This window comes from Sciurus carolinensis, chromosome 3, assembly GCF_902686445.1.
Source record: "Sciurus carolinensis chromosome 3, mSciCar1.2, whole genome shotgun sequence".
In the NCBI taxonomy this organism is placed as follows: domain Eukaryota; kingdom Metazoa; phylum Chordata; class Mammalia; order Rodentia; family Sciuridae; genus Sciurus; species Sciurus carolinensis.
In genome coordinates, this window is record NC_062215.1 from 116,256,369 (window position 1) to 116,270,271 (window position 13,903).

The 13,903-nt window shown below is 32.5% G+C and overlaps 1 protein-coding gene and 1 long non-coding RNA gene across 4 annotated transcripts in view; one reads left to right on the forward strand and one right to left on the reverse strand.

Moving 5' to 3' along the window:
* Positions 1 to 13,903, forward strand: part of LOC124979774 (uncharacterized) — a 144,632-nt gene that overhangs the window by 83,744 nt on the left and 46,985 nt on the right. The gene's annotated exons all lie outside the window — the stretch shown is intronic.
* The window catches only part of Scn9a (sodium voltage-gated channel alpha subunit 9), a 169,694-nt gene that overhangs the window by 34,641 nt on the left and 121,150 nt on the right, over positions 1 to 13,903 (reverse strand). For both annotated transcript variants that reach the window (XM_047544470.1, XM_047544469.1), the window contains one exon: positions 273 to 390. In XM_047544470.1, coding sequence (XP_047400426.1) covers positions 273 to 390 — 118 coding nt within the window. The remainder of the gene's footprint in view (positions 1 to 272; positions 391 to 13,903) is intronic.

The window sequence follows — 13,903 nt, forward strand, 5'->3', positions numbered from 1 at the left end:
GATCCAGAATGAGAAGTATGAAGTTCCCACAGGAGTAGGGAGCTTTACAGTGAATGCACTGTAATTAAAAAGCATTGCTAGTGGAGTAACATAAACGGAGAAACTGAGGTTTAGAGAACACCAGTGACTTACCTTTAAATAGAGCCACGGGGGAATCAACAAGGAATGGAGTCTTATGACTTTTTGTAAATACCCATCCCCCCAATATGTATTATGTATTAAGACAAAATCCAAAACACTAATAAATGTTGGTGTTTTAATTTTTTTCTTACCATCTGTAAAACAGGCTTCTGGCTCATCTGAATTCACAGGTTCGGCCTCAGCTTCTTCTTCTCCTGGCAGAGGGTTATCAACTGTGCTGCACTCAGAGGAACTCGATCGGTTTAATCTCTAAAAAGGAATTTACCACCCACCAGAGAGATCATTTAGGGTTCATTCAAGTCTTACATTTAAGTCTCATTTAATAATCAGTCATGCAAAGTGTTATGAAGAAAATTTTACAGTAAGATGGCCATACGAAATGTATAAACACAGATTGAGGTCAAGGAACCTTACAATGCATCTGTACTTGATCTTTCTATCTACACATCCTGGGAAAAATAAGTTATTTTTTATGATGCTAACAAGTATTTGGACAAAATTCTCATAGGTAATATTTTGATATTAACTCTGTGGCAAAGCATTGGCCACATTTTATTATTATTTTATGTTTAATATAAATGTCTTTAAAACAGTTATTATTTTAGTACAACTAAGACCCTAATAGAAATAATATATAAGTGACAAATTGCCAGTTCTGGCTAGTTGAAAGGTCAGATCTGACAAAAGAAAAAGTTTGTAAACATTAAAAAAATAGCATAAAATAAAATCTAAACATATTTTCTAATATCTCTCTTGAATGAAAAATATGTAGCAGGATGATATAGATAGAAGGTCTTTAAACGAGACTGGCAAAATCAAATAATGCATAGGAATCAAAATGTGAAGGACCATACCAAAACTATCCGTTTTATTCTAAAATTTTAGAATATAGAACAGATCATAAAGTATTATTTATAATGCCCAAAGAGTGACTACTAAAGGAAACACCACATGCAAACTCTGAAACGAAGAGTCAGTGAAATCAAACATGACAGACTTATACATGGGAGCAATGAGTTCAATGTCATTATGATCACCTCGCTGATCATAACAAACAAGTCCCCCCGAGAACTTAATGACAAACATGATGTCTATACACACATACACAGAAGTTTTTATAGCAAATACATACAGAAATTGTAGCAAAATGGTCAAATTTCCCTACTCTTGTTTTATAAAGAAATAGAGCAACATATTAATGAAAGTGTTCATTTCTCATTTTCATTTGTTAAATGACATGTGATTATGTAAAACTACTAGTTATTACAACACATGCTTCTTTTATTAGTATTACAGCTTTAATTTTGGAGCATAAGTTAAGCAAATACAAGTACTAAGATGAGGAAATATTGATCAGTTAAATTGATGTTTCAACTATTAATTTGTATTAATATCAGGCTCAATCTAAATTATTAATTTTTAGAGAGTGATATAGAATCTAGAAATATTTTTATGAGTATCACATTAAATTCTTAGTGCTATTATCATCACCTGCTTACAACCTCAGTGAAAATGGCATTGATGGGGGAAGGAGAAGGTAAGTATTAATATGGGAAATTGGTCAAATTGTGTATATGCAGGTAAGAATGTGCTAAAATGAAACCCATTACTCTGTATAATTAGTATGTACCAATAAAAAATTTTAAGTGGCACAAGTAATGTATATAAAGAATAGTTTAAGGAGAGTCCTTTTATAGATGGAATAAAGAATTATGAATACTCTATTAAATTAATAGACCTAGCCTCAATTAGCACAGATGCATTCTTCCTACTAGGTTGAGGATTTGTTAAGAGTATCAGTTATGAACAACATTGGTATAAAAATTCATTTAAAATAGACTTTTAAAACTGATTGAATTCATTTAAAATTACTTTAAAATAAGAAAGGGAAAATCAATTATAACTGAATATTCTGTAAGACTTAAGTTTATAAAATATACATTGTCAGGGAAGAATATTGGGGAAATACTAATGTTTGGTATTGTGCCCATTATCATAAAAACTGGGCATTTTTTGCCATATTAATAAGGCTGTGATTATTTGATGAAATAAAATCTTGACTTCTTATTTGTAAGTGAGCTGTCATTGAGGAATTGGTAGACAAGACCTTATGTTTCTATGGAATTGAGACTAAGTCCTTTAACCCCCAAAATAACTACTGGTCTAGATTTTGAGCCAAAAGAGTAGGAAGAATTGCTAATATAAAGAATACAAAGGACCTCTCTACTATTAGCCAAAATATCAGCAATAGAAATAGTGGTTTTCTCTCAGCTGGAAACAACTTTTAAATAAAATGATTTTTGTCTGCAGAATTCTGACAGGCTAAATTAATGAAAGCATCTTCGATATCAGTATTTGGTTTTCTCACTTTTTATTATTTGTTTATTTTTATGTGTGTGCTAGGCAAGTGCTCTACCCCTGAGCCACAATCTCAAACCAGTTTTCTCACTTTTTAAAAGGTCATTGACAAAGAAGAATTATGCTGAGAGTTAGATAATGAACAAGTGAAATATTCAGGAAAATTTATGTAGTACATCTTGCTACTGAAACCTTCCTTTTCAAATACAGTTTTTATGGTAAATTTTGTCAAATAAATTTAGAATATGGCTCAGATTTTACATCAGAAATTAAAGCAATCCAGTAATGTTCACTTGACCAGCATTATCAAAGTAGTCAGCATAAATTATAATTAATGTAGAGCACAAGTCAAATTACCATACTTAATAGTATTTTAGAGATTTAATGCTTTCCTGCAAATGCATTAGATATTCACACAGTAGTTATTTCAGTACTTTGTATAAAATTGAATATATATATATAATACACATGCCTTAGCAGTGGAGACTGTTGAGGTCCAATCTATTCAGCCTTTGAAATCTATACTTTTTAAGGTTTCTTTAATGGGGTTCTAAAAAGTATGCCTTTAAATAGAAAGGCTAAAAAAAACCAAAAAAACAAAAAATAAAAACTTTCTCTGTGGAGAAATTTAATATTTATATCAGGCATCTCTAAATTTAACTATTACAATTTGTTTTATTTTACTATACAGAAAAGATAATGCCAACTATGTATGTTGTTTAATATAACTAATTTTATGATTGCCTTCATTTTTATAAATTTGGTTTCTTAGTTTTCTTTGTAGTTTTGAAAAAGAAAGAAAGAATATGCTATATTAAGAAGTGAAATAAATACTTTATTATGATGAAATTCCATTTTGATACCACACATTGACCTTTCTATAATTTTCAGAGGTTTGATTTTAACATAAAATTCCATTTTTCTCTATTTCTTAATTTTTTAATGAAGTTTTAAAAAAAATTTTATTTTTGGCAGTCTTCATACAAATAAAATTAAACTAAAAATAATCAAACTCAGGAAGGGGGTCTCACTGTTGTAAGGAATAGAAAGATGTCCATAGTTACATTCTTTCCTTTTATTGAATAAGGTGATTTGACTGTACCTTCTAACATTCTTTCATTCTTTCTTTTCTTTTTATGTAAACAATACATTTGATTCAAAAATTTTAATCTTTCCACATTCTTCAATGTGTCTCCATTAAACGTGGTAGTTCTGAAGCAATGACTATCTTGATGGTGAACTTATGCAGCTAAGTCCCTTTCTCTTATTGAAAATATAATCAAATTAAAACCTTTATTATTCCTTTTGGTTGACTTGAAGGTTTGTTTTCTACAACACTGCTTGTGAGTACAGACACTATTAAATAAGTGTCCTAGTAGAAAATGCCCTTAGTCAGTCACTTTCAAATTTATTATTAACATTTCCTGAGATAGGCATTAACATTACAAGGCTATTTCATCTTGCTATGAGTGGTAGTTTAATGCTAGTCAGTAATTTCTAGTTCCAAGAGAAGTGAAGGAAGATTATCTAATGACTTAACAATCTGCCACTCAAAGGCAAAAACGAACACAGCAGCACTGTAGAGATCACAGAACCTGACAAAAATCTTTCTCAAAGAGGAGAGCTGACATTGAAAACATCTCAAAGATGTTACATTTAAAGTACATACCATAAGGCTGCTTGCTTCAAACCAGGAAAGAAAGATATTCTTTAAGGAGCAGAGTCTAGAGTAGTTATTTCACTTGAGCATCAACAAAAAGACACAAAATAGACAGCAAGAAGGTTGAGAGAGGCAAATTGAAACAAAGGTATTGGCACAAAAAAGAAAAATTATGGAAGCCATGTGTCAATAAGCAGGAAAAACAATTTTATGAGATTGGAGTTCGTTATCACACATTTTTAAATTCAACAACCTAATTTTGTGCAATCCATATCTGAAATGATATTCCTGAATCATTAAGGAGAAAAATAAAGTTCAAAATAAAAGATCACAGGACCTTTAAAGAAGAATTCTACAGATTACTAGGTTTATCTTAGAGTCCAGTGTTTTTCCAGTTTATAATTTTTATGGGATACTTTGAATTTAAATATTCCTTTGTGTAGCACCACAGTAGTTTTTCTCTACTTTGTAAGAATTATGGTTTTCTTTCAAACCTTTGGAGAAAAACAAACTTGATTTTTGCATAGCCTTTTTCAACTGGAGATCACCTCTGACATTATCATCTGTGTTTTCCATCTTGCATGTAATGACATTTAGTTTCTTTACCTGATTTAGATTTCTGGACCCTTACTCTTTTTCTGATCCTTCTGAAATTGCTGAAGATTCTTTTAAAAATGTGATTCCCCATGTTAAAAGAAACACTCCAGGTATTCTTTATCAATGGAAGTATAATAGTATTCTCCTCTCTGTTATCAGGATTCCCATGTCACTTCACTGACTTAGCAGGAAAAGTTTGGTTTATTTACAAGTTGCAACAAAATGTTGGCTCACATTATAATTATGGGCAGCTAAATTTTTGCTTTTTCAAATCAAGGGCAAGAAAATGAAAATTTTTTTCTTTCCTAGTGTTCTTTGTTTATTGCCAGCAGAGGAACTTTGTGTAGGCTCATGGGGAACAGCTACTCATTCCTTATGAAATGCACTTCACAGTTCCCTCGAAGGGTCAACGTGGTAATGGAGGAATAACAAGGTCACATCTCAGTCCCTACCAGGGAAATTAATAAAACCAATGGTTTTACCGAAAGGCCTTATTTTTCCCAGAGTCTTCCACCTAGGACACATTCAATCCAGTAATATGATAATGGACGGAATTAAACATAAGACTTCAAATATAAAGCAAACAGACAGACAAAAACAATAACATTTGGCCAGACAAGAAGGCTGGACTATCACTTTCTCATCTAGATCCCATTTCCTTAGATCCAAAAGCATCTAAGGAAAAGGGACAGGGCATTCACCAATAAAGTCTTGGAATATAAAGCACCAGTCAGTAGTCAAGGGCTCTGTGCCCTTTCACCAAAGTGCTATGCTGGCTGTTTTCAGAAAACAGATATTGAAGTAACTGGAATACAGTGTAGAAGTGGTTTTTAAACTTTGGAAACAAACATTTAAACATCGTTACTATTAAGACCTGCTGGAAAATTTAAGGAAGTTGGTAAATAAGGATTGGAACTTAAACAAACCTGAAGGTTGAATGTGAGGTTAAAGTGTTGATTCTAAGATTCAAACTTGTTAAATATTGTTTGCAATTTTTAAATAAATCAAAGAGAAAATGAAAAAACAAACAACTTGCACATTGGAATAGTTTTGTTATACTCTGAAACTACTAATAATGGTGAAGGGCAAATAAAGACAAATTCCACTGAATGGACAAATTACTGGTTATTTAAACATGTAGATTTCTAATATTGAAAATACAAGGCAAAATATAAACTTTACATGAATGATATATGTCTTTCCTAAATTTTATGTAGGTAGCTTCTGCCCATGTGCTGTATTTCAACTCATTCTTTACAGCTGAAATATTTTTATTTCATCAAGAGACTGATTATCTGTTAATATACACTGCATCTTTCCTAACAGTTGTTTGTTAAAAAAATTAATAATAGTTTGTGAAGTCACAACATGCATATGTGTATGTAAATAATGTTACATATATGTGTATCTCTATTTAGGCTCATTGAAGACAATTTTCTACATTGTGAAATAATAATTTTCTTCAAGAACATTACCTCTAAATTACTGCATATTTGAAATAGAGAAATTAGTACCTTTTTTTAAAACTTAAGATCGCCTGTAACATAACTTCAAGTACACTAAACACTAAAATAACTTTTTTCCATTATAAATTGTTATCATTACTATTACTAAACTGTATCAATTTCAGGATAAAGTTTTGCTGTCATCACTTCACAACAAATAACACAAAATACAAACATTTCAACAATGACAGAGGAATTCAGAATATGAAGTGGATTATAAAAAAAAATGCAAGATTCTTATTAACATATATTTCTCCCATTAGAAAAAATTAGAGTTCAATAAAGTTTACTAAAACAAAGTATTATTGTTTATCTGTGTAATATATCCTTCTTTAATACTTTTTAGAAATATTAGATAAGGCAACCCATATTAGTGCTCCTAATTTTAGCAAAAATGCTTTCCATCTCATTGAAAGATTTAGTGCTCACTTCACAATCTGTTGTATTTAGACCTAGCTGCTAGGGGATACTCCAGGTACATATATAAGCAGAAACTTATTCTCATCAGTGAGCAATATTGGTTCTGCAATCAAACATTTTAAACTCATGTGTAGATGGAGCCTATTATCTTTTAATTGATGCAACTTATATATGAGCAAATAAAATCAAATGTAAATTGTTGAATTGGTTAGAAAAAGCGAAGTCCCAGTGATTACTGTGTTTAAAATCATTTAAAATTGTACTCAAAGTTTAGACTAGAAGCTGGGTAATACAGCTCTGTCCCCAACTTCATAGATATGTATTCAGAAAGCAGCTGAATCAAATGAGTCTCAATTTCCTTTTATGTAAATACAGAGTACAGTTGCAATGATCCTTTTCTGCTCTGATTTTATGTAGATAGCTGAAAAATTTCTCCCATAAAATTTATTTTTAGTGAAGTTCTAACCTACTGAATTTAAAGTTGATTGAGATTTTTCAACTATATGTTGTTATGATGGTTTCTGTTACATTCTGTTCTTACTTTTATAATCCATCCAGTATAGTCTACAGATCATGCATTTGAAATCACCTAGGATATGAAAGATATGTTAGAAAAGTCATCAAGAGAATCACAAAGAATGATGGAATTGCCCCCGCGACATGCTGTAATGTCAATTCATCTATGGAACAATCGTTTATGTTTCTACTTTCTTGCAATGGATCAGGCAAAAAAGATTTTATAGCTGAAAAGCATGCAAGACACTGAAAAAAAGTATCAAATATGTATGATGTTTTTAGGTAACCTGTGTAAAAGTGGTCACACATGTCTCTGCCTGGTTAAAGCACAGAGCTGCATCCTTGAATGATCCAGTTTGATTTTACCCCTGTTAGAAGTGAGAAGGGTAGGTACTGCAGTTTAGAAAGGCTGTATGAGACAGAGTTCAGTCAACTGTGCTTTAAGATGCTTAACATCATGTACCTGTGGATAGAAATTATTTGTCTGTTTGAAAATACCCTATGTTAGGTAATATATTGGAAGCATAGTGGTAAGGTTAAATAACATTCAACATAGACTTAATCAACCAGTTATATAATTATGTTATTTAGGAGATGAATTTAAATACTATAATGTACTGATGCAATCTTTTACATTCTGTTTGCTTTTCAATACAATCAACATATAAAAAACAGGTAATACACAGTGTCGGGTGGAGTAAGAGTAAACTGTGTAATTGGGAAACACATATTCTAAAATTGGGATTTCTTGATTTACCTTTTATTATCACATTTTATTAACTTTGACATTCTAACCAGCATTACAGGAAAGTGATGTTTAAAATTTATAAAATTATAACAATAAGAAACATTGATTTAAATATATAATATCAGTATTTCCTTGTTTTTTGGCAAATGAACAAGTCCCTTAAAGATGGAAAGATTTTTTCGAGCATTTGGAATCAATCTGCAGGGAAAAAAGTGGTTTAAAATCATTATGTAGGAGAGTGATTCTTTGTTAAAAGAATCTATGCATAAAAGACAGGATCAAAGGCCAGCTTCCTCCCAAAACACAATTGTAAGACAGACCTAGATATTGCTGAGTCGAATCCATTTTTGGAAAAGACTATATTTTCTGAAGTTCAGTAACAAGTAAAAACCTAAACTACCGTTTTGTAGAATAAAACTTCCTCTTTTAGGAAAAGACTTTGGTTAAAAAAAAAATCAAAAGATAGATAAGCCTAATGACAAAGGAAGAAAAACTACCATTACAGTAAATAGATATAAAATGATATAAAATATTTAACCTTGATTACTACAAGTCTTTAACAACTTTTTGTCAGATCAATAGAATATATGAATTTCTTAACAAGAAAGCACATTTAAGTCTTTCCAAAGATGATGGTTTTCCAAGTTGAATACTGAATAGATGAATGAGTGGATGGAAAAATGAAAGTGAATTAAGTGAACAATATGGATGTTTGCTCTTCTGCCTGAGATTTCCTTCTGTGCACATCTGCCCATACTCCAGAGGCTGGCTCAGAGGCCCCTCTTTCTCATGTGTTCCATCCAGCCCAATATAGTCCCACGTTCAGGGCATCCTCAATGAACTGGCTTGTTATTCTGTATGTTTGGAATGTGCTTTGCTTTGCTTCATGATATAATTGTTTGCACAATTATTTTAGGTGCAAATGATTAAATTGTAAACTTCTTCATGTTAATGATTACTTTCTATTTTCCTTTGAAGTATATGAAGTTTTAGTGTGGCTTTTTGGGAAACGAATATTTATAAAGGGCCCAAAATATTTCATGAGTATAACTTAGGAGAGAGAAAAACACTACACCTATCATAATGCTGGACACATAGTCATAGAAATTTTCAATACATTCTCTGCTATACACTAATACAATAATGAGTGAACTAATACTAAGTGTCCTAGAATTAATATAGTTAATTAATAAAGGCTATACTCATAAAATAAAGTTCATGTTTTACATTTTTCTTTGACTATATTTACAACAAACCGTATGAAATTTCTAGTTTGTTTAGATAAAGATGAACATTGCAGTTTCTTTATTGTTAAACTCATTATTTCTTATTTTGTGTATTTTTCTAATTTAATAAATAAGTTAATTTTTCTTTCTACATAATTTTATATGATTTTATTTTATATTATTTTATTTTTGATTTTTTATTCATTCTTTTTAGATATACATGACAATAGAGTGTATTTTGACATATTATGCATACATGGAGTATAACTTATTCTAATTAGGATCCCATTCTTGTGGTTGTACAAGATGTGGAGCTTCACTGGTTATGTGTTCATACATGAACATAGGAAAGTTATGTCCAGTATGATATCATGGACTACATGTTTTCCCAAGTTATATCCAATATCTACATCTTATAGAAAATAAAATTACTTTCCTTCAATTTTTTGACCCTTTCATAAATAATATTTCATTTTCATATTTCTCAAAAAAGGAATAATAACCATGAGGAGTAAGAATATGGGAGAAGCATATCAAACCCTGTTAATATCTTTTCCAGTGTGTCTTACTAAGAGTACACATTTTGTTCAAGGTGGCAATATATCTAGATAAATGTCCAGCTTCTGCCAGGCCACCTTGTTTGTAGGGGAGACCATTTCTCACTACTTTTGCCAATAGACACAATCTATAGTCAGCTAAGGATCTCTGGGAAAGCTTTCGCTTTATTCAGGTAAGCGTGACAAACACTTCTTCTGCCTCTTTTTATTCCCTTCTCTTTCCTGCTTGGAAATTGAATATAAATATGGTTACATTTTATCAGTCATCTAGGCAAATGGGGATTAAATAGAAGAAAGTCACATGTGAAGACTGGCAGAGTGAAAAACAGCCTAAACATGGAAGCCTTGTGGACTGCTGACTCTGAACTTTAAATATGAAGGTAGAATGTTCTGTCTAGTTATGCCAATGTATTTAGGTTTTCATTATGTGTAACTGCAAAGAATTTATATGGGATATGTAAGTAATGCCAGAAAAAACATTGCATATGTGGGGATTGCTCATGTACCTTCAAGTAAAATATATTTATTCCAATAATTGGAGTCTGAAAAGGTGTACTTTAGTGCAACAGTGAGTGGGTATACTCTACAGCCTATAAAGTTTAATTGTGAAAAATGATATAATAACCAATTTTAATAAACAAAACTCCCTGAAAAAAACATGAGGAGTCAAAGAACACAATGAGGTTTTGTATAAAAGACACAATGCCAATTTGTTTATTGTTTTTCTGTAATAAGGCAATAGGTCATGTAGATAAAGGAGAAGCTTTAAAGTCAATGACTTGGATTTCAGTGATTTTTTTTTTTTATGTTATTTCATTGCTTCCTTTCCAATGATGCTTCTGAATCACATATTGGTCTCATCAACAAACCAGGGAGAGTAGAATAAGTCTTAGAATCATTAAGAACCTAATAGCTACTGCAACAGGGCTTTCACCAGAGATGAATGTATTAGGAATGACCATAAGGATCTGGATTTGGTCCAAAGAGTCTGTCATATTTATCAATCATTTGCATGAAAAAATAGAGACATCTTATTAAAATGCATTCTTATATTTTATACAAATATATGTACACACACATGCACACACATCTATATACACAATCAATACTATACTATATAAAATATATTGGTAATATTAATGAATGGAAAGGGAAGCGTTATTTTGTCTTGAGATAAAAAGTCTTAAAATCAGTTTGACAAAGAATACAATAAGGTAATTTGAGGGAAACAATTTAAATGCCCAAAATATGAAAATTGAGAATGATTTCGGAGAGAAACTATAACCTAATGAATCCACATTAAGTAAGATTAGAAGTGCAATTAAGAGTGCAATATTAGAATAACATTGAATCAGCAAATGCACAATACCATTGTAAGAGAATATTTGATTCTAAATTGCACCATTACAGAGGTATAACAGAAAATAATTATATTCCTACTCACTTTTCTGTCTTCTGTGGCATGCAGGATAGGGTTAAAGCTAGGACTTCAAATTTTTAAAAACTCCAGATACATGAGGATCTTTCTCATTCATTTAGTCTCAGTCATCTATAAATTCAGATTAATTACATTGACTCTCTAGGATTATTATGAGGAAAATATTATAATGTGAGTCAAAGAGGCTAATGTATATTCCCTTTGCATGTGTGTGTGAGCGCTTGCTTTTCTGGCATTGCTGCAGGTGATCAAGTGTCCTCTTACTTCCTATGGTCCTTGCTGTGTAGTAGATACTGTGGGGAGCAACTCAGATTCCACTCTAAGGTGAGCCATTAATTGTTTCAGCTTCCAGAAGGGTTGGCTCCTGGAGTTGAGTCCCTCTTTGGAAAATGTCATGGCACAGAGGAACTGCCTTATCCAAGGCTACATTCCCTCTCCTGGAAGGGAAGAGGGAAAGCTTGCTTCCTGTGACTGGTTGGTGTGGGGTACAAAGGCCTGACCCTCATCCCTTAATTTGGGACTACTCCAAAGCATCATTCTAGTAGTAGGGATGCTGTAGGATCGACCAAGGCCTCTGTTGCAATTATAGCATTTCAACATCCCCCTCTGCCCAATCATCGGGTGGCCCTCAGTTTCGAGAGATATTAGGTATTTTTCCTGAGAGCACTACTCATTAAATCTCCTACATACAAATTTCTCTCTCAAAATAATCCCATGATTAATGTAAATTAACATACAAAATTCCAACCTGTCTTCAACTCCGACTTCTTTCTTTAGAACACATTTTTAAATACCTACAATTCAGTTTCACTTGACTGTCCTGCAAGTATCTCAATGCTAAGTGTCCCAAAACTAAATACTATAACTAAATGCTATAACTTCCCTAGCCTTTTCTTTCTGCATATTTTAAGAGTATCAATACCCATTTAGTCTTCCAAATCAGAATACTCTGATGGATTATATCCCCTCAAAAGATACATTGAAATTCTAACTCTGTTACCTTTGGATATGACCTTATTTGGAAATAGGGACTTTGTGTATAAAATCAAGTTAAGGTGAAGTCATTAGTGTGGGTCCTAATCCAATATAATTGGTGTCTTTATAAAAAGAGAAGACAGAGACACTGAGGGGAAATCGTACATCCAGAGAGTGACAGAGATTGGGGTGATGCAGTTATAAGCTGAAAGGATTGTTGGAAACCACAAGAAGCCAGAAAGCTTGAACAAAGCAGGAGAGGATTCTTTCCTGGAGTCTTGAGAGAGAGTGTGGTCCTGGTGAAACCTTGATTTCAGACTTTGAGACTCCAAAATTGTCAGACAAACACTTCTGCTGTTTCAAGTCATCAAGTTTGTTTCCTAAGCACTAAGAAACTAATATATTCTTCAAACAGCTCATGACCTCATATCCAGTCCCTTGGCTCTTATATTTTAATTTGTAAATTAAAAAAGATTAGTATTGCAGCTGAGTGAGAGCAGGATATTTTCTCTTTGTAAATCAGCACAGTGCCTGGAGCATCAGTTTCAATAAATATTTATTGAAAGAATGGGAACATTTCATGCTTAACTTGAGGTCCATAATGAGGAAGCATTCCATTGCTGGTGGTAAGATCTATGTAGTGTGTTAATGTTTGCTCTGTGCCTTGAGGGTAGCACTGCACCTCAGGAGGATGCTGACTGAGAGGAGCTGTCAATTCAGTGCTGACACTCTGAGAAGCAGTGACAGGAGACTTATCCTCCTGGGTATACTCGAGATGACCATATGCCTTTCTTGATTCAAAGAGACTATTCCGATAAATTGGATGTTCTGCCACCACTTGTTTTCTAAGAATTGTTTAAATGAACCCTTCACTTGAACTCACTTCTTGGTAAGATGTTTTATTATCAAATATTCTGATTTGATTTGGGAGTGTACATTTAACTATATGTTCCTGACATAGAAACCTACCTCATTGAGGGTTGATGTTAGAAGTGAACTGAAATGTCTCCAAACATACAACTGGGAAATGGGGTATTAGGTCATAAAGAGAAGGGATTTTAGGGGGAAAGAAGGATAGGTGTCAAAGTTCATTGATGTTCTTTCCCTTTGTTCAAATACAGGTCCTTAAAGAGTCAAATGGTAAAATACATAATGAGGAAAATGATATATCAGGAACCTGAATCCAAGCCAGGGAAGAAAGTAGGTTCCCTTCCTATGACAACTCTATCCATCACAGTGGTCACTGGGAACACTCTTGATAAGGATTCAGAGGTTGCATCCAGACTTAGGCCGACTCCAGAAACTACGGTCTAGAATGTGCCTTTGTAACAAGCTCCCCAAATGTCTTTCACACACTAATTTGTGAACCACTCCTCTACATCAGGTTACTCTTTTAAATTTATTCTTTAGCAAATAGCTATTGACTCTGTGTGTGTGTGTGTGTGTGTGTGTGTGTGATTACCTAATTCCATACTTAGAATAATTGTTCGTTGAACACTTACTTTTTGATAGATATTGTCTATTTAATTGAGTCTTGTGATCTTCACTGCATTTTTATTGTGTGTGTTAAGGAAAGGCATTTCTGTGTGTGTGTGTGTGTGTGTGTTGTTTATTGTCTTAATAAATTACTCCAGATTATGGAGTTAGTAAGAATCAAAGCCAGGATCTTAGGCAAACACTCTTTCTTCAGAACCTGTATTCTTAACCCCAAGGAAATGGTTTGGACTCAGGTGACCTGAATGTAGAGAATTTAGAGTTAACA